The 25,487-nt window shown below is 38.7% G+C and overlaps 1 protein-coding gene across 5 annotated transcripts in view; it reads left to right on the top strand.

The window, feature by feature from the left end:
• Window positions 1–25,487, top strand: part of LOC107708488 (dystroglycan-like) — a 44,950-nt gene that overhangs the window by 13,948 nt on the left and 5,515 nt on the right. For 3 of the 5 annotated variants that reach the window (XM_016512743.1, XM_016512742.1, XM_016512747.1), the window contains exon 2: window positions 18,577–19,112. In XM_016512743.1, coding sequence (XP_016368229.1) covers window positions 18,783–19,112 — 330 coding nt within the window. In that variant the 5' untranslated portion in view covers window positions 18,577–18,782. Of the gene's footprint in view, window positions 1–12,637; window positions 12,656–18,115; window positions 18,135–18,576; window positions 19,113–25,487 lie in introns of those variants that run through there. The other 2 variants (XM_016512746.1, XM_016512745.1) reach the window with 2 other exon arrangements.

Here is a 25,487-nt window from a genome sequence, read left to right as displayed (position 1 = left end):
GGACAAACCATTAACTCTTGTTCAGTGCGAATGCCGTATGCTGGAATATGAGCAGTCATTTATGCCATTATCACCCGGGTGCTGATAGCTCGCGCGCACAGGTGAGACCTGAACAGCACACGTTGATATCTGTGTTTAAACTAAACTCAGGTAAGCTTTGCCAGTTTAAATATTTAAGAGCCAGAGGACGCGAGATCGCGCGTGCAGTGAGGTTTGTGCGTGCACTCATCCGAAGCGCGCAAACCCGCGCCTCAGAATGCGCGCAAATATTAAGCTCTCTCTGAAGTATTGTGTTTAAATGGACAAATTCACACAAAAATTATGTCAAAATGCCCGTCTTGGTAAGTATCCTATAGCAGACATAGCCGGCTGAACGTACTGGATCAGTGCGTTCTCTTAAAGTTTCAGCACTTTCTTAATATTAATCAAACAGCAACAACAAAGAAATCATTCACTGCTCTTGATTGAATAGCTTTTGTAACTTTAATAAAGATTAATCTTTAATTTATACAGTCAAATATGCAATGCTGTTTTACATTTCATTACTTTATTCAATTTATGTACCTAAAAACTAATGTTAGACCTACCTAAAAAAACCTGAAAATCACTGTTTATTTTATTTGTATCTTTACTCTATTGTATTTATTTGTGCTGTTGCTTGTATTTAGATAGATTATTCTTATTTTCTTTATTTTTAGCACATACCGAACTGTACCAAAACCGTGACTCTAAAACCGTGATACAAACCGAACTGTGAGTAAGTTGAACCGTTCCACCCCTAATATATATATATATATATTAGGGGTGGAACGGTTCATTTAATCTAAAAAGGCCTATTTAAAATGAACTAGTGGTGATTAAAATGGTAAAAATTTGATGATCAGGACATTTTATATATTAAAATAATTTTTTAAACCTAAAATACGTAATCTTTACTTAATGTTAAATAATTATTTTTTTAAATGATTACAATCTACCATAGATTTAATTTATATTTACTTTGATAAAGAACTTACAGGGTTACTTGTTAACATACAGGCCTATAACTGTACATCATATATGATATTATGATAAAAATCTTTGACCGTAATTTCTTATTTTTCATCAGGAAGTATGTAAAATCAAAAATGGAGTCCATGTCTTTAATATGAAATATGAGCCTTTTGTACATCCACTGTGGGGAAAGGAAAAAGAAAACCTGTACACTTCTATACACTGGATAAAAACATGGATTATCATGTTTACTTCAAATTTCTTTAGAGAGAAGTATTATTTTTCCTATTTATGGCCTATTTATAGGACTGAGTGCTAAACTCATGTAATGTCAGTTTCATTCTTACTGGACACCAGAGGGCGCCCTCACGCAGAAACTCCACAAATGCATCACAGAAGTAACAGAACACATGACATTCCAGGAAATCCCTAATATGGACAAAGGTATCCAGCTATCGCTGTGACTGAATTAAAAGCAGCTAGAAACATATGAACTTTTTAAACATGAAGACAATAAACCTACGACAATAGGCTATATGGTTTAACTGTGTTCTTCACGCCATCTCGGGTATTTTCATTAGGGGTGCTCCGATTGATCGGCTACCGATCACTATCGGCCGATAATCGCTTTGGGATGATTGATCGGCGGTCTCTAAAAAGGCCAATCTCAAAAAAACGATCTCAATCTGATGACGCGCCTGCCGTGAGAGGATTGGCACGACATGCAGCGGCACCGTCTCAGTCTCTTTCCGGCGCGGGTAAAATAATTATAATGCTGAAGGTGAGGTACTCACCTTCATATTTCTTAATAAAATAACTTATAAAGTAATTTGAAAACCTTGTGTGAAACGTAATTTCACAAACAGCGTGAGTGAATCCCCACCCGCGCTCTCTCTCAAAACACGCAAATGTCTTCAAATCACCACATCGCGTCTGTCTATAAGCGAGCTGCACGGTGCACAGTTGACACAGGAATTGTCACTTGCACAATCGAGGCAGTGTCACATCGTCACTAAAGTTTATAAATTGCATTACTTTTTAATTCTTACCAGTGTTTAACCATTCAGCGCTCGCGTGCTCTCCTGGAGACTGTGCTCCCATGCACACTCGCAGCGCATACACATAATGCCAGGTTCACATTACTCCGTTTGCAGTGCGAATGTGGTTGTATTTTTTCCCGCGCTCATGTTAACAGATTAATAAAGCGTGCACACTGCACACGGTTGCGGTCCAACAGTGTGTTCAGGAGCGGTGCGTCTGCTGCAGTGCAGAGATCGTTTCTGCACAGAGTCTATTTTTGCTGCGCTGCAAGCGCTGAATTAAAGTAACAGCGCATTTTTTGCAGTAAATATGAACATGGATTGACACGGAAATGTAGTAATTACACCATAAATGCATATTATTAAAGTCTACTGTGTTTCACAGTCAACACATATGGCTTTTTGGCTAGGTTTAAAGGGAAAGAGCACTTTTAGATAAACAAGGCAATAATAGATGGCACTCGTGGAGGTAGGAAAACAAAGTTCTTTATGAACCGCAGGATTGCTTGTAATAAAGATTTCAATGCAAAAGGAAAGACAGTAGAGCTGACGATTTCTATCAATAGTAAGCTTGTGATAACGTAAGAAAAGTAGTTTAAATGTTTTGCCACTTGCTGGAGCAACTTCATATATAAATCTAGAAGTAAATGCAGAAGTAAAAAGCATTGAATAATGTGTAGCTTATATTTATTGTTTTAAACATGTCTGTGAAATATTGTATTACTGTACTGTGTGTAAAAATAATTGCAATGCTGAAAAATCATTTTCTGTGACAATGTTTGGATTTGAAATCAAAATAATGGATAAATGTTGTTTGTGTGGTAAACAGCCACGTATCAGTAGCGGACTCCTGTGTGAAAGCACAGTCCGTGCTGCTTCCCCTCTCACAAGAGTCACCTAAGAGGGGATTTCCCCCCATTTTCAAAAATGAAATTTAGGCCCTGAATAAATGTCTAAAAATCCTAATTGGAGTATCAATATAAATAGTTATAAATGATAAAAAAGAAGGCTTTAAAAAGATCGGTGATCGGCCTAAAAAATCCTGATATAATGCTGAAGCCCTCATTTTTATAATAAAGTCAATTTATAATGCAATGCTAATCGACAAAGCCTTTATTGCAGTATATAATATATTTTCTGCCTCGTTCTGTGATAAGCCACATCAGATCAGAAAATAAACTTATTTTAAAACACTCGACTGATGGCGTAAAATCATGTTATAATGTTCTCAACAACAGGTTTATAAACACTTCTCATTAAGTTTGAGAGGATGTTTGGAGTGTTGCTTAATCAGATGCACGTTATTATAAGTGGCTCGATGAGCTGCTTTTACTACTGGTGCATGTATTCATTTCATTAAAAATTGCAGCCTTTGCGATTCAATAATCGCATCAAGCCAAATAGCGATTTTGGTTCGATTTTGAGTAATCGTGCAGCCCTAACACAATGTATGAATGAGTCTGTAAGCGGATTAGGCTGAATTTATAGAGGAAATTTGTGTGAAAAAAAAAAAAAGAAACTTTGCAGTATAGTGGTGCCCCGCTGCTATCACTATGAAGAAGAAAAGTCTTTTGGTACAGTGGATTAGTTATTTCCTGCAAATTTTTAGCCTCTTTCAGGTTGAAATTGCAGCTCTCTTTAAGCATACTACAAAAAGAATAGGATCACCCGGGGTTGACATCCAAAAAGAGTCTCTGAATGTGATTATTTTTAGTTTTCGCTCACATTTGGCTTCTTGTTGTTGTTTTTTTTAATATCTCAGTGTCTTTGATTTATGTGGCTTATATTTCAGGAAATGTTTTCCTGAACAAAATGCTATGAGATCTTCGACTGGTGTAGTCTTCTGAAGTATCACAGATATCTCGGCACAGTGTTATCAGTGATTTGCACTGTTTTGTATCCGTGTCTGCAGGGTACAGTTCGAGCCTTCCTGGTTTCATAACAAACAGAAGATATCCTTGAGAGGTTGTGTTATTGTCTAACCCAAACCCATGTGTGTATCTGCATCTATATTAAATACACAGTTGGATTGTTGACGTCTACTGTGAGGTGTTTATTGACACAGACCATTGATCTAGGACAGACTCAGCAGTTGTGTTTCTGTCAAACAAGTCAGTGTTTATGTCTCTCAGGCCATCTGTTGCCCCCTGTTTTGGGTTAAGGGGACTAGTACCTACCGTTCTTGCCGGTTCAAAGAAAATACGGTTTTCCAAACGGTGGCTTTGATAAATTCTTGCCATCAAAGTTGCAGCAAGTGAAAACGAGTTCCTCGCATGTCGCTGTTCAGTCGTTTGTTCTGAACAAACGTTGATCTTCTTTGAAGAGCTCTTCTTTGGTTGCATTTTATGGAAGAAAAACATGCACACTTCAGTTGTGTGGTTAAGCAGGCTCTTGTGCAGTAGGTTTATAGGCACAAAAGAGAACATAAATGCTGATTGTAGTAGGTGCCGAATGCCATTGTTGGCCCCTTGAGGGGGTTGTCCTTCATTTTCGCACATTAGCAAACTCCAACACCCCTCCTCCCCGTATTCCTCACGTCTGCCATCCCGCCATCCCTCCTGCCCTCTTCGGCCATCCGTATCTGTGTGCCGAATATGACACTCCCAGCATTGCACTGCTTCAGCCCAGCACCTCGAGACCTTGCAGCTCATTCACAGATATTGCAGATTCACTCCCTCCCTTTGCTGCCTAGCGATGTTAAGGCCTGTGTGTGTGTGAAGGAGGGCCATCTGGCCATCTTACAGTTTCAACCATGATATTCTGAAACCTGAATGAGATTTTCAATGCTGATAAATTCAGAGGACAAGATATGTGTGTGCTTTGGGTTTGCCTCTGCCAGAAATAAGCGCTGTATCTTTCACAGTTTCTTATGTCCTTGAACTGGGTTTTATTGTGTATCTAATCTAATAAATCCTTTTTTTTTTTTTTGGTCAGTTTAGCATATCACCATTTCCGATTCATTAGGGCAGGTGATTTGGGTCTCCTACCTTGTGGTTCATGATTCACAGAGAGGTTTTATCTATTCTATGTTGTCTTATTGATAAGGTTTTTCTGGTGCCTTGTGCCTTTTTTATTTGACCTTGTAGAAAGTATATCTGTATATGTGTTTGTTGTTTTCAGCCTTCTCTGTGATAAAAAGTGAAGATTTTTACTAACAATAACCTTTTGTCTGGGTGGCCAAAGACAGGCACTGTATATCAATATTCCCAAACCTTCCCAGAATGCAATACGTCTCTGCAAACTCTGGGGGAACCTGCTTATCAGCTTGCCTTACAGTCAGCATTAAATAAAAATTGACTGATTTTGATTTAAATTTCATAATACACATTACTGGTCTTACTGAGAATGATTAATTAGTGAACCTCATTGTGAAGGAGAAAGAACAGTTTGTAATCTTTCCTTCCACCAAAAAAAAAATAAAAAAGTTGGAAGATGTCAACAAAGCCATTTAAGTTTCAACCAGCAGTTCTTGACTGCATTTTAGGAACATATTAGTTCTCCACAATTCGTGCAAAATCTGGTATGTATTGGTATATATGTCATTGGTAGCCTATATAATAACAGCATAAGCTGTTCTCATAGTCCAATCAAATCTAGGGTTGCAAAGGGTCGGAAAATTCCCGAGACTTTCCTAAAGTTTCCAGAAAATCCTGGAATGTTTCCAAAAATTGGTGCAAACCTAATCAAATCCCAATAGATAAGGCCCACTCTACCCATTTCTTGCCTTTATAGAAATTTGTTTTACTCGAAGATGCCACATTACTGAAGAAAATTAGTGAAATGGTTTGCAAACACGGTTTCATGTTGACTTTTTAAAGATTTGCTGGTCGTCATGGTATATTACTAGGGGTGTAACGGTACACAAATATGACGGTTCGGTACGAACCTCGGTTTTAACGTCACGGTTCGGTTTGATTTCGGTACAGCAGGGGGGAAAACTTTTTTTTGTTTTTAAATGGTTTACTGAACAAGTTGCTCTTTCTTTAAATACATTCAGTTATAGTTTAAATGTTCTTAGTGATAGAAATCTACCTCAGCTTATGCTTAAAACTATAGGGAGCCCTTTTACATTATAAGGTTACAATTAGGCCTAACAACTTCACCCAAACTTAAATTTAATTTCTATTTATTTTAATAGATGATCACAAAACTACATTTATTATTTGAAGTTCCGGAGAAAAAAAACAAACTGTATTCATTCGGTTCACATGCGTACCGAACCGAAAGACCCGTACCGAAACGGTTCGGTACGAATACGTGTACCGTTACACCCCTATATATTACCATTGTATGTTCCTAAGAGGGGACATGAAATCAATCCCTGCAACCACAAATTTTTCCAGGAATTGGTGGGGCTGCCCTTCTAGCAGTTGGGGTGTATCTCTGGAGTGTTTTTGGGTCAGGATGGTGTCCTGGTACATGTTAAGAGCCTGGGGGTTCCCAGCTGTCACTGGTATCCTCTACCAACTGGCCTCAATTGTTTATCTGCTCCAAGATTGTGGTTTTTGCTGGTGGTTTTTAACAAAAGTCTGATCCACCCTTAAAAAGCACCTGCCAGAGAAGCAGATCCCAGAGGGTCCTCTATGGTTTACTCTTTTCTTTGTGAGAAGAGTGGTTATTCTCTCAAGATGGTCATTTTAGGTGATCAAAGTTGAGCAAAGCTCATCAGACATTATTACAAAGGTGTTCCTACAGAGGCCCCTCTTGCCCTATGTGATTTTTATTTGAGGAAAGAGAGATTTCAAGTTGCATCTTGTCCCAGTCACATTGGAGGTTTTAAGCAGAATTTATTGAGAAGATTTAAAGATAGTGTGAAGTTCTGCTCTGAAATGACTGCCTGGATCAGTTGAGGACAATCGTTTTGGTAATATAATCAATCAATCTGACATACTATTAAACTTCTGAGATTGCACTTTGTAGCCTGGATGTAGGCTATCACTGTTCATCTGAGGAAATTGCATCTTGAAGTACAGTGATTTCTTTTTCTCATTTATTTATAATGACTTAAACCAGGGAAAGGTGTTTTGGTCTTTGAAACAAAGTTTGAAAGTAGTGCTTTATGCTGAGAAGCATTATCCTGCTACCTACAAACTCTGAGGATTTAACTAGTATGACCTTTTTTAGTAAATCTCGTAATCGTTTTGTTGCTGTCACATAATTACAGGCGACCAAGTAAGCTCTAAAACAAAGCACAGGCAGACTCTTCACAAGCCCCATACTGCCATCTGAGAGAAAGGGCTGACGCCTGACTTTACCGAGTTTTAATCAAAGTGAACATGCGTTCCGTCTTGTTTGGGAAAGCGGTGCAATTCCCTAAATTGTTTCTCACGATTCATTTTAGCTAGTCATCAAATTAAAAACGCATTAGAGAGGTGTACAGCACCGCTACCCTGCCTTTTTTCATAGCTTAAAGCACAGAGGCTTCAAACGCTTCTTTCCATGCAAGATACGAGCAGAAAAATCAAGTTACGTCATTCCTGCATGCCGCTATTATCCGATAGCTTTGTTTTCAATGCTTCTAATGTATTCATTGCTTATTAACGTGATAAGGGAAAGAGGGGGAGTACATAATTGCGACATAATCCATTTAAGAGCCTGGTTTTTAAAAACATATTTTGCAGTGGCCTATAGGTGGGTGTTGAAACTTGAGATGGAATCACTGTAATAAGAGGGACTAAAGACTCCCATTGTGGTAGGCATGCATGTGGGGTCAATATGTCTTCCACACCCCATTCTCAAGTATCGGGATGCTGACAGGTCCTTCGGTTCATGTTTGCTCTACAAGCATGTTTGGACCCGTGTGTTTGCGAGGGCACTTTCTTTTAAAAAGGACCCTGGGTGTGATGGTCCACCCCCAGCTGCAGTAGGGCTCCTGGTGGCTTTTTATGTTTTGTTTCACTCAGTTGTTTTAATATGGATTTACCCCATACCATTCTTTCTTGTTGTGGACCACAAAGGCTCACCCAGATTCACTCATGCATCTCATGAATTGAATTGTTAAGGGACATAGCACAGTCGCTGTTCTTGGCATGCCTGCACACTAGTTTACTCTGCATCAGAGAACAAATTAAATTTCAGGGGATAGTGAGTCACAAGGACATAGAAGAAAAATGCAATATGACATAATGCAACTAGAAGTTGTGAATTTTAACTATGCAGTGTGCTTTGACGTAAACAACCATTGTCTGATGGGAATTTCAGAGCAGCAATTTCAGTTTGATTCCATACTGCTGCCTTTCCACAACTTTAATTTACATATTTTGCATTCCTCTACTGTGTAAGCCTCTTTATTTGATGTTTTCTTAGCAAAGCAACTTCTTAAACAATAAAAGATGTTATTGTCAGAGCCATGGTGTAACAGTTAGCACACATGCTCCAAACACTTCAGGCAATGACGCTCAAGTCAGAAAAACAGGTTTTGGGTCAGTGACGCTTCCTGACCTAATGTTCCTTCTCTTCCAATTGTTTCTCTACTGTCAAAGAATCGAACCTTGAAATGTCATGGCATTTTAACATTGTAGTTTTTCAGACCCAGAAATGAATCGTGGAAATGATAATATCATACAATAAAATCGCAATTTTTTGTGTGAATTTGTCCATTTAAACACAATACTTCAGAGAAAGCTTAATATTTGTGCGCGTTCTGAGGTGCGGGTTTGCGCGCTTCGGATGAGCGCACACAAATCTTCTCACTGTGCGCGCGAGCTCGCGTCCTCTGGCTCTTAAATGTTTAAACTGGCAAAGCTTAAACACAGATATCAATGTGTGCTGTTCAGGTCTCACGTGTTCAGTGTGCACACACTCTTATCAGCACCCGGGTGGTGACAGAATAAATGACTGTTCATATTCCAGCATACAGCATTCGCATTGAACAAGAGTGAATGGTTTGTCCACGGTTTTTTTTTTTTTCGTTGTTGTTGTAAAAAAAATGCGTTGTCAGATTTAAGTTGAACCGCAGTCCTAGCGTGTGCCGAACCGTGTGTGGAGAACCGTACGGTTCAATTTTTTTTCCGCGAACCGTTCCACCCATACTATTGACTATGACTTTTGCCTCAAACTCCTAATTTGCCGCTTATTAATAGCAAGTAGGGCTGCATGATTATGACAAATCATAATTGTCTGTTGTTCCCTTGAAATTGTAATTGCCATTTATTAATTGCGATTATCACAATTTACATTGAATGATGTTTATACCAGTTTGAAGCAACTGCATGCCATATTTTTTTATAAAAATAAACAAGCTGAAAACACTAACTGAAAAAACGTTTATTGCTTTTCTATAGTATTAAGCCTCAAATGTCAATTAGATATTTCTTTTTTTTCTTTTAAATTAAAAAAAATATAAAAAAAAAAAATAAAAAAAAAATATATGCATTGTATTATGTTATACTAAAACCCTTTAAGACCTCTTAAGCATGCAGGAGATAACATGAGTGGACTTTGAATGATTAATTGCCGCTTTGAACGATTATGTAATTGTGGCAACCGTAATTGTAATCGCAATTACAAATTTGATTAATTGTGCAGCCCTATTAGTAAGGTACTTGTTAAGTTTAGGTAGATGGGGTAGGATTAAGGGATCTAAATATGGTCCTGCAGAATAAGGCATTAATACGTGCATTATAAATACTAATAAACAGCCAATATGCTAGTAATGTGCATGCTAATAAGCAACTAGTTAAAGGGATAGTTCACCCAAAAATTCTGTCATTAATTACTTCAAACCGTTACTCCAAATTACGTTCCAAACCCTCCAAAATATTTTCTTTTGTGTTCCGAAGATGAACAAAGGTCTTACGGGTTTGGAATGTCATGAGGGTGAGTAATTAATCACAAAATGTTCATTTTTGGGTGAACTAAACTTTTAATAGTGCCTTTAATAGTAACTAAAGTGTTACCATTATTAGGGGTGCTCCGACTGATCGGCTACCGATCACTATCGGTCGATAATCGCTTTGGGATGTTTGATCGGCGGTCTCTATAAAGGCTGATCTCAAAAAAACGATCTCAATCTGATGACGCTCCTGCTGTGAGAGGTTTGGCACGACATGCAGCGGCACCATCTCAGTCTCTGTCTGGCATGGGTGAAATAATTATAATGCTGAAGGATGAGGTACAGTTCATATTTCTTCATTAAATAACTTATAAAGTAGCTAATTTGAAAACTTTCTGTGAGACATAATATCACAAACAGCGTGAGTGAATCACCGTGCACGCTCTCTCTTTCTCTCAAAATGCGCAAATGGCTTCAAATCAAATCGCGTCTGCACTATAAGCGAGCTGCACGCTGCACAGTTAACACAGGAATTGTAACTTGCACAATCGAGGCAGTGTTGCATCGTCACTAAAGTTTATAAATTGCATTTCTTTTTAATTCTTGTTTAAACCATTCTCGCGCACTCTCCTGGAGACTGAGCGCTCATGCACACTCGCAGCGTACACACATAATGCCAGGTTCACATTACTCCGTTTGCAGTACGTATGTGCTGCGTATTTGTTCAGCGCTCAAGTTAATGGATTAAAGCGTTCACACTGCACCTGGCAGTGCGTTCCAGTAGCGGTGCGTCTGCAGCATTGCAGAGATACTTTCTGAGATAGTCGATTTTTGCTGGGCTGCACACGCTGACTTAAAGTAACAGCGCATTGTTTGCAGTAAATATGAACATGGATTGACACGAAAATGTAGTAATTACACCATAAATGCATATAATTAAAGACTACTGTGTTTCCCAGTCAATATAGGCTATGGCTTTTTTGGTTTAAAGGTATGGCTTTTTTGCTAGGTTTAAAGGAAAAGAGCACTTTTAGATAAACAAGGCAATATAGATGGCACTCGTGGAGGTAGGAAAACAAAGTTCTTTGTTTTATTTTATTTATTTATTTATTTATTTAGCTTTTATCCAAAGTGACTTACTACAATTGATTGCTTCTGTTGTCCTCATTTGTATTAAAACAACTAAAAACAGATCCAAAACTAAAAGCTAAAGCTTTATAAATACTACCTATACACATTTTAAAAATAAAGAGATTAAATAAAAATGACAAATGCATACAACAAAATTTCAAAACTTAACATTTAAATAAAAATAAAGATTTAAATGCAAAAGAAAAGGCAGTAGAGCTGACTGTTTCTGTCAATGGTAAGTTTTAATTTAGAATGTTTGTGATAATGTAAGAACTTGCTTGAGCAACTTAATATATCAATATAGCATACAAGCATTGAATAATGTGTTTCTTATATTTATTGCATTTAAACACGTCTATGAAAGATTGTATTACTGTAAAAGAATGACATCCCCTCTCACAAGAGTCACCTAAGAGGGGAATTAATTTTCAAAAATGAAAATCAGGCCCTGAATGAATGTCTAAAAGTCCTGATTGGAGTCTTGCTATAAATAATTCTACATGATAAAAATAAGGCTTTAAAAAGATCGGTATCGGTGATCGTATCGGCAGATACTGCTTTCTGTGATCGGTGATCAGCCTCAAAAATCCTGATCGGAGCACCCCTAACCATTATTTTAAACTCTGAAGTTCTGAAGTGAATATAGCTTAATTTTTATCTAGTTATGCTTGGCTCTAAAATATTATATATAATATATATCAGCGGGGAAAAAAATCCTCTTTGTAGTTGCAAATCCCTATAAAATGTTTTAAACATTATCCACTAATAACAGTAATTGCTGAAGTCATAAATGACTTGTTTCTATTTAAAACAACAGTCAAGGTTCTCAACACCTTTAAACATTTCATGAATCATTTCAGCCTTGGTAAAACGAGAGGATGAATTATTTCTATTTATATGTTTCACTCTTTGCTCAAGTAAACTCGCCAGAGTCTGGGCTGCATTGGCGACTTTCATCCTGTTGCCAGGGCCAGCTTGGTTTTCCAGACGTGAATGACTTCTTTAGCCAGCCTCTATCTTCTTTTGCTCATGCCCTGCAGTTGCCATTAATAGAAGGCTCAGCTATGTCAGAGCAGGGTGGGGAAAGGAGTACAGTGCGAAGTGGAGAAGGTCAGCTTTGAGCTGGCTGGGGCTTAGGCAAAAGAGAGCGTTCTGATTGGCTCCTGGAGGTTTTCCTGGGGCTGCGGACATCCAGGCTGACTGCTCACGCGTACAGTGTGCTATTGAATGCACCGTATCGGAGTCATTAATCAACCACAGTCAGTCTCTTCAGGGAGAGGCCCGCTCTCCGTTACTCACTCACCAAATTAGGAGTGTGGTTATAACCTCTGACCCTGCTGAGGGTGCATACCTCACTATAATGGGAAGGACTTCAAGCTACCGCTGAGGGACTCTCTGAACTAATACTATGACAGTGGTAGCATTGCAGGGTTTTACTGTTTTGGCAGTACTTTCGGTTGGTAGCTATTTAAAGTCATGGCGTCAAATGGCTTGCCAACACCAGTCAGGAAAATACAGACATGAAGTATGAATTGACCGAGCTGTTGCCGATGGTTTCTAATGAAATTTGGGATCTCTCTCGGTTCAATAATTCATGAATACTTCCTACTCAAATCAGAAGTTGATAACTTAAATAACAAGAGGGTGTACACCTTTCTCCTTAAGTTCTGCTCCGTTCCTTCTGTGGTGGGCGGTATGACCAGAATTCTGTTTTACGGTATGGCTAATTTTATTTCATGGTAACGATATATTTCACAATATATTATTTATGTAGTCATTCTGAAAATTGACAAAAAGGGCTTTATATAATAAACTCAAATACTTTAGAAATTAAAAGTACTTCACCTTGTTTGGTTTTTCTTTTTATTCAACTTTTAGATTAACTGAAATTGTTCTAAAAATAAATTGAAATACATTCTCATGTTATGTTATACTTCAATTAGTTTATAATGTCTAAATATTTTATATTGAAATATTCTATTCATAATAAATTTTAATTTTGCAGGATAATATTCTTCTCCGTTCCTTCTGTGGTGGGCGGTATGACCATAATTCTGTTTTACGGTATGGCTAATTTTATTTCATGGTAACGATATATTTCACAATATATTATTTATGTAGTCATTCTGAAAATTGACAAAAAGGGCTTTATATAATAAACTCAAATACTTTAGAAATTAAAAGTACTTCACCTTGTTTGGTTTTTCTTTTTATTCAACTTTTAGATTAACTGAAATTGTTCTCAAAATAAATTGAAATAAATTCTCATGTTATTATTTTACTTCAATTAGTTTATAATATCTAAATATTTTATATTGAAATATTCTATTCATAATAAATTTTAATTTTGCAGGATAATATTAATACTAGTTATATTGTTTACAATTGTTCCCTGGTATCTGCTTATTATACTGCGTTTTTAACGGGCTTTTTTTTTTTTGCTCTTTTTTTTTTATTTTTTTTTTATAACTGGCAACACTTCACCTTGAGTTTAATCAAGAGAGGAAAGAGTTCAGTAGTGACTAGAAGGAGAGCAGCAGCATGCAAACTGAACATCAGCTACTGTTAGTGCTGACTAAGTAATTGAAATTATACACACCTTTATAACTGCATCATTATTTGACTCCAGCCCGGTGAAGACTGACATGCCACTCGGCCTTTCATATTCGCCTCTCGCTGTGTGCACACGTCTTCTGCACTTATTATACTGCTTTTTTAACGGGCTTTTTTTTTTTTTGCTCTTTTTTTTTTATTTTTTTTTTATAACTGGCAACACTTCACCTTGAGTTTAATCAAGAGAGGAAAGAGTTCAGTAGTGACTAGAAGGAGAGCAGCAGCATGCAAACTGAACATCAGCTACTGTTAGTGCTGACTAAGTAATTGAAATTATACACACCTTTATAAACCACATCATTATTTGACTCCAGCCCGGTGAAGACTGACATGCCACTCGGCCTTTCATATTCGCCTCTCGCTGCGTGCGCACGTCTTCTGCATTATTAAAATGTGATCGGTTAATTTGAGCGTCAAGTTGAGAGACGTATCCAATCACAGGAGGTTATTATCAGCTGGTTCCGATCAGTGTCCGATCGTTTGACGTTAGAAAGATAAAATATGCACTGTTGCATTTTCAATATTTAGAAATTTTGCCTCAGATACAGGATTATGTACATATGCTTGAACAAGCAATGTGTTCATTACCACGGCAACTGCTTGTGCATCCATGTTGAATGTGATTCTCGTGTGTAAAAGTTAACTGTACACAAGAGGCGGAAAGATGTCAATAACTATACATTATTTAAGGCTATTACCGTATATATACAATGATACCACCCAGCCCTAGTTCCTTCCTATAATTCTGCCTATCTGCCTTTTTGCACAAACAAGAAACTGACAACATAACTTCAAGGCAGTTTACTCTCCCTGCTTGTTTAAAAAAAAAAAAATCAAGTTTATTTAGCTCGAATGAAATTCCTTTTTGAGATCACCTTGCCTGTGGTCATATTCTCAGTTCTCAGCTTGAAGCATTTTAATAGCAGAAGATTGCTCGAGTTTTGTATTTTGCCAGAAGTTTAAAAAAGCTGGTTCCGATCAGTGTCCGATCGTTTGACGTTAGAAAGATAAAATATGCACTGTTGCATTTTCAATATTTAGAAATTTTGCCTCAGATACAGGATTATGTACATATGCTTGAACAAGCAATGTGTTCATTACCACGGCAACTGCTTGTGCATCCATGTTGAATGTGATTCTCGTGTGTAAAAGTTAACTGTACACAAGAGGCGGAAAGATGTCAATAACTATACATGATTTAAGGCTATTACCGTATATATACAATGATACCACCCAGCCCTAGTTCCTTCCTATAATTCTGCCTATCTGCCTTTTTGCACAAACAAGAAACTGACAACATAACTTCAAGGCAGTTTACTCTCCCTGCTTGTTTAAAAAAAAAAAATATCAAGTTTATTTAGCTCGAATAAAATTCCTTTTTTGAGATCACCTTGCCTGTGGTCATATTCTCAGTTCTCAGCTTGAAGCATTTTAATAGCAGAAGATTGCTCGAGTTTTGTATTTTGCCAGACTCTAGTTTAAAAATCCTGAAAAATAAACTTGACATCACCTTGCGTACGTCGGGTTACTGGGTTTTCAGTTGCTGATGTTTATTTATATCATATTTTTCAGATCTCTCTCGCGGCACATTTATATTTCAGCTGTGAGCTTTGGTAAATGTGTTTATGGCATCAACAGTGAATTCTGTATTTGCTTTGAGGGTTGACTAGTCCTTCCAGTTACAGATGTATGAACTATTTGTTCTAAGAATCATCAACTATGAGTGTCGTCTTTTTGGCATATTAAACAGAAATAAATTAAGGTGTCTTTTTTGTTTGATTAATTTGAACAAAAAAGTAAAAAAAAAATGTGTTATTGGACTTATCCACCTTGGCTCTTTTTTTCAAAGTTAGAGTCTGTGATTAAACATCGGTGACTTGTTCCAGCTGGAATGCGTGACTCAATGCCTTTTATAAGCTTGTCCAATAGCATGGGCCCCTGGGGGTGATGGACAAGGGTTGTCACCATGGTACCAGGGCAAAGGGCGCTCTTCACCCTTTGCCAACTGCACTGTTGTCGGCAAACCTATTACTGCTCGCCCTCTCCCCCAACCTACATACATCCCTGTCAAATCCTAATCTCCCGGAGCGTCCAGTGGACTGTTTCAGGCTTCCAACACAATGGCCCTCTGTAGTGGTGCTGGCGTGTAGAAAGTGGCCTTCGGGATCCTCTTTTTTTTTTTTTTTTTTTCCCCCACGCATGACATGATTTCCATTTTGTCTTTAGAGCAGAAAGGTCCATTTCAAAGACTTCTTGGGTCACGTTTGACTGCTGAAAGGGTCCGAGTCTACTGTCGGTGAGACTGGCAGCAGGGTTCTTGCGACCGATGCAGCTTCTTGTGCCGGGCTGATCAAGGGAGGAATGCTGTGATAGGCCCCTTTTTCCACCTTTATGAGAGCAGCCCACCATTCCTGAGAGCTGAAAGGGCATCTTTATCCCTAACCGGAGATGAGGTTTAAGTTCTTTCATGTACCTGCCAATTCCATCAGGCTCTTTGTGAATGCTCAATGGTGGGACTGTAGTGTGGAAAGCTGAAGAGGGTCATGCTACGGACTGTACCTCCAGCCATACCTGTCAGTGTCAATGATGTGCTATAAGACTGATGAGACTGAGGTGACCGGGTTTTCAGCAGGAGGTGGAGTTCTGATCTTTAGTCTACAGTTCATGTCACGTAAGATTGACTTGGCGAGTTTAAAACCGGAGGATTGGTGGCGTTTAATGTATGTTTGGTAGGTATTACAAATCAGCATGATTATATGCTGTCTGAGGTGTGGAATGTTTAAAGAGTGAGTGTTTTTGTGATAGAGCCTCGCTGAAGGAAGCCATGGGTGCAGGTGTCTCAATAGTAACATATTCATGAGCAACAGTTCTCTAATCGTTTTATGTGAGCATAAAAACGTGTTAACATCCTGTTTGTAATTGCCTGACTTTTCTAACTCTCCAACAAGACCAAAATGTAGGGCTTATCCGTCAGGAATTGACTGAGGATTGATTGAAAGGGAGGGGTTGCACAACAACAGGGCTTGCCGGAAAGTAAAATGGGTTCAGAGGCAATTTGTTACTTTTTTTTAATTATGATTGAGGACAACCGTCTTTGGAACAACATGCACCAATGAATAGTTCACTTTAAAACAAGAACTATTAGGAAATATTTTTTGTAACATTTCAAAACACTTTCTTTGGTATGTGAAAATTGAAAAATGGGACTGTCTTCACTCCTTGCAAAATCTGAATAACACATTTTTGGCAGATTTATTTGTTGGCCTGTGAGGTACATCAGCAGTTATTTTAAGTCTCCACTTGCATAATACAAGTTCCTATTGGAAACTAACAAGTCGGAGACTCTGGACTTTGGTGATTCTTTCCAAACAACTCTAAACTTGAGAGCCAGCACAGATTACAGTCGGACACTAAATCCCAATGATTCAGTCAGTGGTGACTTGAAATGAATAGCTTATCGAACTGAACAAATCTGATTTGAATTTATTTTTATTTGAAAATCTATGAAGGAAGCTTCCCAGCAGTTTTCCGGCTGTTGATGATCCTTGGCTTGCACGCAGTTGAGTAAATCCAATGTTTTGTTAAACATTCTCTGAAATTCCTACTCATAACCTGCAAACACACCTTATGTTCTATCACAGTATCACAATATTATTGCTCTCAATGGTATTTGTTTTTTTTCCCATCCACCATGTGTCTTAGAAAGACACCGAATGATTATCTAAACATTCAGACAGTGTTTTGTCTGTGTCTGGGTGAGACCCCAAAATAAACCTGCCTTTGAAAATTATTGTTGAATGTTTGGACTTTGTTATAGGAGTATCTTCCCTGCTGGCTTTCAGAATGAATCACTGAAGGATAGCAGGGTGAATTGGACATACAGTGTTGTTGTTTGGGAGTCTTCTGAAGAAGCTCCTCTCGAACCCCCACTGAACACAGGGAGCGTGAGAGACCGTATATATCTGGTATCCGCTTCCCTCGTTCATAGGTTGGCCACAAGGACTCGAGAGCAGTTCTCAGGGGAAATCAGCTGCATTGTACGGAGCAGCTCCCTCGTCAAATGCATAAAATCTGCAGCCCACCCTGCACTAAACCCATCCCTCTTTTCACCGCAGGCTTTTTCGTCTTCCTCTGTGAATGAAAGACCTGCATGAATAACAAACCTGTAGAGTGTAGAGCTCTTCCCCCCCCCCATGAGACAATTCAGATGGTCTGCATTCCTCTGAAGTGTTTGAACCAGTCGGTCGCTATGGACTGACCCCCTGTCTCCGTCCATTTCTTTCGACACTCATGGAGCGGGTTACTCTTCCAGTGCAGGTTTTTTTCAGGGACATGTTCGGTGACGAATGAGGCAGAGAGGGAATGAAAGGCACAGTGTGAGAGGAGAAAAGGGAGAGAAAGCTGTGAATGGTAATCAGATAAGTCTTGATCCACCTGTGTATGTGTGCGTGTGGGTAAGCAAGCAGTGCGAAACATCATCGCTGGCAGAGACCGAAGATCTGGCTTATACCATTAACCTAAAGTGATTTAAGGCCCCGTAATGATACGTCACTTATTTGATACCTTGGTTGGTATTTGAAATGGTTCGTGATCTAATTGACTAATGTAATTTTCATGTAGCAAACAACTAGTAAGGCCAACAAGTTTATCGCTTGTGCATAATTTTTGCATCCTGACACTTTTTTTTTTTTTTTTTGTGCCGTGAGCATTGCGTTTTTAATATCTAAAAACTATTAATAGCTACAAAACTATCTTTGATAATGCATCTCGTGTTTTTGAATGCAACAATGTGTCTTATATAAACACCCACTTTATAAACACTTCCGAATCTCTGAACCTGTAGATGGTTGGGTAAACCCAAACAAATACGTAGCTTATACCAATAGCCCTTTTCCCCATTTCAGGCCGTTTATGGCACCAATATGACGCATCACTCTGAAGATGCATTGGTCAGACATGTCAGTGTCTTCTTTTGCTATTGAAATGTTTGTTAATTAATTCCTCTCTTTCTCTTTCTCAATGCAGGTCTTAGAGGCAGCCCCTAAACTATGGGATTTCAGAACTACTGAGGGCACTTTCACAAAAGGAGGGAAAAGGGGCCGGCATCGAGAACAAAAGAAAAGGATTGAGCTTTTGAAAAGAGGATCAGTTCTTTCGGACTCAGCAGGGTGCATGCTGCCCCCTCAACTGGACGTCCTCTTTTGTGCGAGCAAGAGAAAATAAAAGCAGGCATGCGCAATAAACTGAGAGAGTTCCGGGATGGGGGATGCCCCATGCTGGGGCAGAGGGACAGGACTCTTCTGGTGCTGCTGATCACAATGGTGCTGACAGTAACGGAAGTGTGGGCTTCCTGGGATCAGAACCCAATGGAAGTTTTAGGCGACGTAAGGCAGCTAGAGGCGTCTATGCACTCTGCGGTGCTGTCGGACCTACGTGAAGCGGAAGCGGCGGTTGCAGCGGTGTCGCAACCCAGCGGCTTCCCAGACTCCTCAGCGGTGGTGGGCAGGGTGTTCCAAATGCTGGTGCCCATCAAAGCAAAGAACTCCAGGAGCACCGTAAAGGTGAGATGCTGTTCCTTCAAAGCACATAGCATCCTTCAAAATGCATTGCAAATGCATGCAAACATATTTGTCCTCTGGTGCTCAGCGGATTGTCTCTCGTATATCTGATAGTGCCACATCAACACTCCCCAGCCAGTGTACTCAAGTCAGTGCAAAATACGTGACTTTGCCCCAAGCACTGCTCAAATCTTATTCTATGCTTTCCTTCTGACTGATGGACCATAAAATGTGTTGGTCCCTGTAATAACGCAATACTACTTGCATACACGTGGTCCGCATACTTGATGGCATAGAGCTTTCAGAAAACTGTGGGCTGATGCATTGGGGGCGCTTTACATTTAGATCAACAGCATAAACAAATCAGTTTGTTTACCGGAACTCTGTGAGGGCATGGAATTTATTTTCTGCTTTTGTGTAGATGATGCTACTATTGGTTATTGTATATAGCCCAGCAAGGTGTGTGCTTCTATCATCTTGTCAGCTTGGTTTTCTTTCTTTCAGAAAACCGAGCAGTGCACTGATGGTACAAACACAATGCAGCCCTGACCAGGCGTCTTTTGTTGACCACCCAGCAGTTTATGAGACATTTATAACCAAGCAGTCCATGTCAACTGTTCTCAAAAGCGTGACCCCTGTCCGTATCTGTTCATTGTGTTTCTCTGTCCTGTCTGAATGTTGGGCGGCTCTCCTAGGCCTTCTGTGTAATCCTACATTCACTGGATCATTTCTGCCCTGTCGAGCGCATTTTTAAGTTGAAACCACAAACCCCTTTGTGCACTTTCGGAAAATCTGTCTTGACAGCTGTGCCAAAGAATCTAACGCCCAAAAGTTAAAGCTGCCTACAGCTGTTCCCTTGCATAACCATTCAGACCTGTCCAGACCAAAAGCCCACAATGAACTTCCCATCTCATTCCTTAACTGCGTTTAGAATCAGCTTTGCAAACTATAAATAATTTTCTAGTCTCAGGAAAAAAGGAGTGAGTCCGTCTTGGGGACAAAACGCTATGAACTATTAAAACTACAACTGCAGTGTTTAACTAATTGGAGTGGTTGTGCATGAAAACTGCACAAAAACATGTCACAAAAACATGAGTGTTGAAGGTGGTTATCAGGGACTGGCTATGAGGTTTTCTGGGTGGTTGCATTATAACCCAAAAAAGACAAGTATTTTGATCATACTGTCATCTGTAAATATGACTTCAGTATAAAAAGAAACGGATAAAAAAAAAAAAAAAAGATTTCATTCTAACAAGAAATTTTGGTAACACTTTATTTTAAGGTGTCCTTGTTACACATGTTACATGTACTTACTGTTATAATAACAATTAAGTATGCCTAATTACATGCAAGTAACCCTAAGCCAAATCCAAACCCTAACCATAGTTAAGTACATGTAGTTAATTAATATTACTCAGTACTTATATGTATAATTACACTGTAACAAGGACACCTTAAAATAAAGTGTAACCAAAGTAGTATTACAATATAGAAGCATATATATATATATATATATATTGATAAATGTAAGTAATTAAAAAGGAATATTACATTAAACATATTAAAGCCCTAAAAAAATTATCTCTGAAATTTTTTGCACCGCTTTGTGGCCTCATGGGGGTCCCTGGACCATGGTTTAGAACAGGGGTTCCCAAAGTCTACATTGAAAGGTTCAAATCTGAATTTTCATCAGTGTCAAAGGTCCGGACCGGAACAATTGGTTATTACAAAACTTGTTTTTAATAAACATACATAACATGCATAACAAATAAACAATTTTTTTTGAAAAAATAAAGTGCCCTTTGCATTCAAAATACATTAATAAAGTGCAAAAGTGGCAAAACAATTAATTTAAGTGTCGATATATGGCCGAAATATGTATATAAAATGGCCGATATATGATGCTGATTTTTGTTTTGGCCTATATGTTTGGCCGATTTATTTATTTCTTTTTTTTCCCTTTTATCTCATGAAAGAGAGTTTGAGCAAATGAAGCATGCTTTTTGTTTATGTTTGTTGACAGACTCCACAGTTTTCCCACAGATTTGCAAATGCACATTCATTCTCTGCCAGCAGGAGGCGCTGTTGGAGCGGGATATTCATATAAAAACACCCGCACTGCATTTTAATTTTGAAATGTGCATTGCTCAACGAAGTATAGCCTTTTTGAAAAACTATTTGTGGCGGTCAGTTTTGATATTGTGACAGGCCGCCACAAATAACTCAATGTATGGGAAACACTGGATCGATATATATATATATATATATTACTCGTATTAGCGGTGAAACGTCGCCCGATTATGTAAAACGTCATACGCTTACTGGATGTCATGACAACAAATGTCATGAAGGAAAAGTTTCAATATCTTGCCTTCGCTTTCATTTCGGACCATCTCCAAAAAAAAAAAATAAACAAATGATTTACATGTTTAACATGCGTTTATCAAAGTAGGTAATATAATTAGTGCTCTTGAAATACGAAATGGAGGCGGGTCCGGATTGAATACCCTCCAGGTCTGATTCCGGACCAGAGTCCGGACTTTGAGAAGCACTGGTTTAGAAGCTTCTATCTTAAACTCATGGGAGATTTTGTGTATATTTCACACTTAGGTTTAATAGGGAAATTTGTATTGGCAATAATAATAATAGTGTGCTTGCTTTGGCAAATGCCAGTAATGCATTTACAGGTTATAATCTGCGCGTCGGTGTGCACACTCACATTGGCGCCCTTTGTTTAGTCACGAGGCGTTAAACGTCGGCGATAATCGCGCGCGATATTCGTCCCGGTGTGAGCAAGCCTTAAGTGATAAAAAATAAAAAAAACTCATATTAGCGGTGAAATGTCGCCCGATCATGTCAAACATCATACGATCACTGGATGTCATGACAGCAAATGTCATGAAGGAAAAGTTTCAATATCTTGCCTTCGCTTTCATTTCGGACCATCTCCAAAAAAAAAAAATAAACAAATGATTTACATGTTTAACATGCGTTTATCAAAGTAGGTAATATAATTAGTGCTCTTGAAATACGAAATGGAGGCGGGTCCGGATTGAATACCCTCCAGGTCTGATTCCGGACCAGAGTCCGGACTTTGAGAAGCACTGGTTTAGAAGCTTCTATCTTAAACTCATGGGAGATTTTGTGTATATTTCACACTTAGGTTTAATAGGGAAATTTGTATTGGCAATAATAATAATAGTGTGCTTGCTTTGGCAAATGCCAGTAATGCATTTACAGGTTATAATCTCGTTTATACTTAATATTTCAGTTGATGTTATTTATATATACAGTGGTGTGACGTGACGGCAGGATTCTTCGTCTTCTCCCCAGCCCCTCCCTTTTTCAGCACAAAGACTGGCACTGAAACCTAATTAGCCTCAGCAGTGAGGCAGTGGAAAAGTTGTATTCCTGCAGCTGATAATAAAATGGCCTTGGAAATATGAGTCACTGTATGTTAAAGGGGAGATGTATGCAACTCAAGATCGCTCCGTTTGGGTCTCGTGGATGCATATTCACCTTTATTTGTTATGATACTGTCTGCATGGCAACCAGCTTTTGCTGTGCCAGTGTCATTGCAGGATAGAATTACTCTGCCGCACCACTGCCCTTTCAGCAGTCTTTATGCAGTCTCGACAAGCCTTTCGTTTTCAGTAAGGTCCTCTAATAATTCCTCATTTTAGTTGTTGGGTTTGGAAACAAAGGGAACAGAATACAGCCCTTTTGGCTTGTGTGAATGAATCAACATTGTGGTTCCTGTTATGTCCACTAGAGGGCAGTTAGGGGTTGTGTCGTTAAGTGTCCTTGACTGTTCTCCTTGTGATTGTTTCAGGAAATGGAGCTCTGTAGATTTACACCATAAATAAGCCCCTCTTTTAGTATTTATGCCTCTTTCTTCGGGCTCCTTGTTTTGCAGATGTCCCGGTAGGTCCTATCAAATAGGTCCTATGTTGAATTCAAATGTCGAGTTACTGCATATTCCGATTTCCACCTGTCTGCCATGAATGACAAGGCCAGAAGAGCTGTAATTTTCCATCTTTCATAACATGACTGTTTCTCGATACCAATCCATAATAACGAATACTGCTTGCCATTCATGAGTTTTATCTTCACTGCACTTCTTTTTTTCCTCTTCACGTTTACGGTTTTCTCCTTTGTTCATGCTTGTTTCACAGCATGGCTCAAAAGCTGACATTCCCTCCTCACCGAATAGCAATTTAAAGTTTTATTCTAAACAAACAGCAGCTCTCCCGGTGAGCCTTTATTCTGTTTCATTTTCCTTCCCTGTCTGACAAATGTCAGCAAACAGAATCGGCATTCATTTGATAACTTTCACTTACCTAGATAAAGATTGAAGAAATGGACTGCCATTGGCCACTTGAAGGCTGTTTTGATTTCTGTTAGACGGGCAGCTCAGTTGCACATTTTGTAAATCCCTCTCTCAAGTGACCTGAACCCACACACCACATTTCATTTGTAATTTTCATCATAAAAATGGGTCATGTTCCACAGTCTGCTGAAAAAGGCCTAACGTTTTCCCATAGGTAAGAGTGGGTTATTTTCAAAGATCACTCTGTCGTCATTCTGTCTCGAAATTAGAAGTGCAAATACTTCGCTCCTCAAAATGTGATGGGTCTTTATTTAAAGAAGCATGTGCAAATGTACTCCGAGACCAAGATGAGTGGAGTTGCATGAATTTTTAACCAAAGAAAATGGGTTCGTCATTTCTTGTAAACATCTGCTTGGTCAAACTAAAAGGCTCTCCCTCTTCAAATTTTCCAAGCCGGTTACCCCACCGCCTCCTTTGTCTCCGTTTCTCCCTCTAATATCACAGAGACATGCCTGAGCCTACTCAATCAGAACTATGAATCGTATCTTTTCAGCTGTCTTAATATCCCAACAATGGGATCTTTTCTTCCTGCAGACTCCCCCGTAAACGTGCCCTAACAATGGGCGGCTTTATTCGACCCACGACGAAGGGAATTTCGATTCATCCTTCATTTCAGTGGGGAAAAGTTTATTCTTCTCATCAGGCCTTTTTAGATTTTGCTATTACAACCCTATCACAGAGGTCCTTATGGTTTTTTAAGGGATAGCTCGTCCAAAATGAAAATTGTCATCTGCTCACTTTTATGTTGCTTCACACCTGCTTGACTTTATTTCTCCTGTGGAGCAAAACCAGTGTTAATTAATTTATTCATATTTTCTCACCGACGAAAGTGAGGCGATAACTAAATAAAAAAACGTTTTTAATGGCAAAAACTAAAACGAAAATATACTAATTTTCATCAACGAATAAAAACGAGACGAAAATGTAAGGGAAGGACGATTTGGGAAGATATCCAGTCAGACTCAGTCAGGACTGATGTCTCATGTGGTAGTTACAGTAAGTACATTTGCATTGTATTTGTACTGTCGTGATCTAACCGCGGGAAAACGCGGTGCTGTGGCGCGCTCTACAGACTCTCGCGGCAGTGCTTCTGACTGCTTCAGTGCGGGTTGTAATCAATGTATAGCACACATTAATGCCAAGTGATTGCTTGTGAACTAATGTTGATGAATTATGACAATGTTTACTATACAGTAGTTATATGGTAATATGTTTTAGACGGTTGTAAGAATGCATATTTTATTTCCCTCATCTGAACTGGAATGAGCAGCCTGCAACTGTACAGTCCACAGTGCAGACATTTCAAAATAAGAGTCACACTGTATTTAAAGCTTTAAAGTACATAAACTGTATTTAATTAAATTTTCCATTTAATTAACAACAATTGTAGCTTCTGTCTGGGATTCCCCATCACAGGATGGACAGCCTAAGAACATTATTCAAAATATTATTTAATAAGTACATTTTGCTAGCATCAGGTTTTTATAGTTAAAACTAAAACCATAAAATATAGTTCATTAATTGAAATAAAATAAATGTTAACTGAAATTATAAAACAAATCTATAAAAAAGGAAATAAATATCTAAAATACATATATAAAAAAAAACTTTATTTCATTTAGTTTATAAGCTTTAGCTTAAAGGCACAATATGTAATTTTTTGCCACTGGAGGGTGCGTATTCAAAACAAACAAAGGCGTAGTTTGATGACGCCGTGACTGAGTGTGGAATCATGGGAGTTGTCGTCTTCATCCCCACAGCCGATGCAATCCGGTGGGACTCCGTCAGAAATCATGTTAATGGATGAGCTAATGTCTTAAAGATTTATTAACGTTGTAGTATGAAGCAGGGTGAGGCTGAAAGCCGTCGAAGCAAAACGAGGCCACTGAACGAGCGCGACACACGGCTCGAAAGCAGCGGAGCTTTTATTATGCCACAGTCGACCGCTTCCGCTCCTTCCGGAAAGCAGCGGAAGTAAGCAGCGTTTT

This window comes from Sinocyclocheilus rhinocerous, unplaced genomic scaffold (assembly GCF_001515625.1).
Source record: "Sinocyclocheilus rhinocerous isolate Xijiao unplaced genomic scaffold, SAMN03320098_v1.1 scaffold2974, whole genome shotgun sequence".
NCBI classification, from domain to species: domain Eukaryota; kingdom Metazoa; phylum Chordata; class Actinopteri; order Cypriniformes; family Cyprinidae; genus Sinocyclocheilus; species Sinocyclocheilus rhinocerous.
Note: the sequence above shows the minus strand (reverse complement) of the source record. Positions and strands in the feature narration are given on the sequence as shown.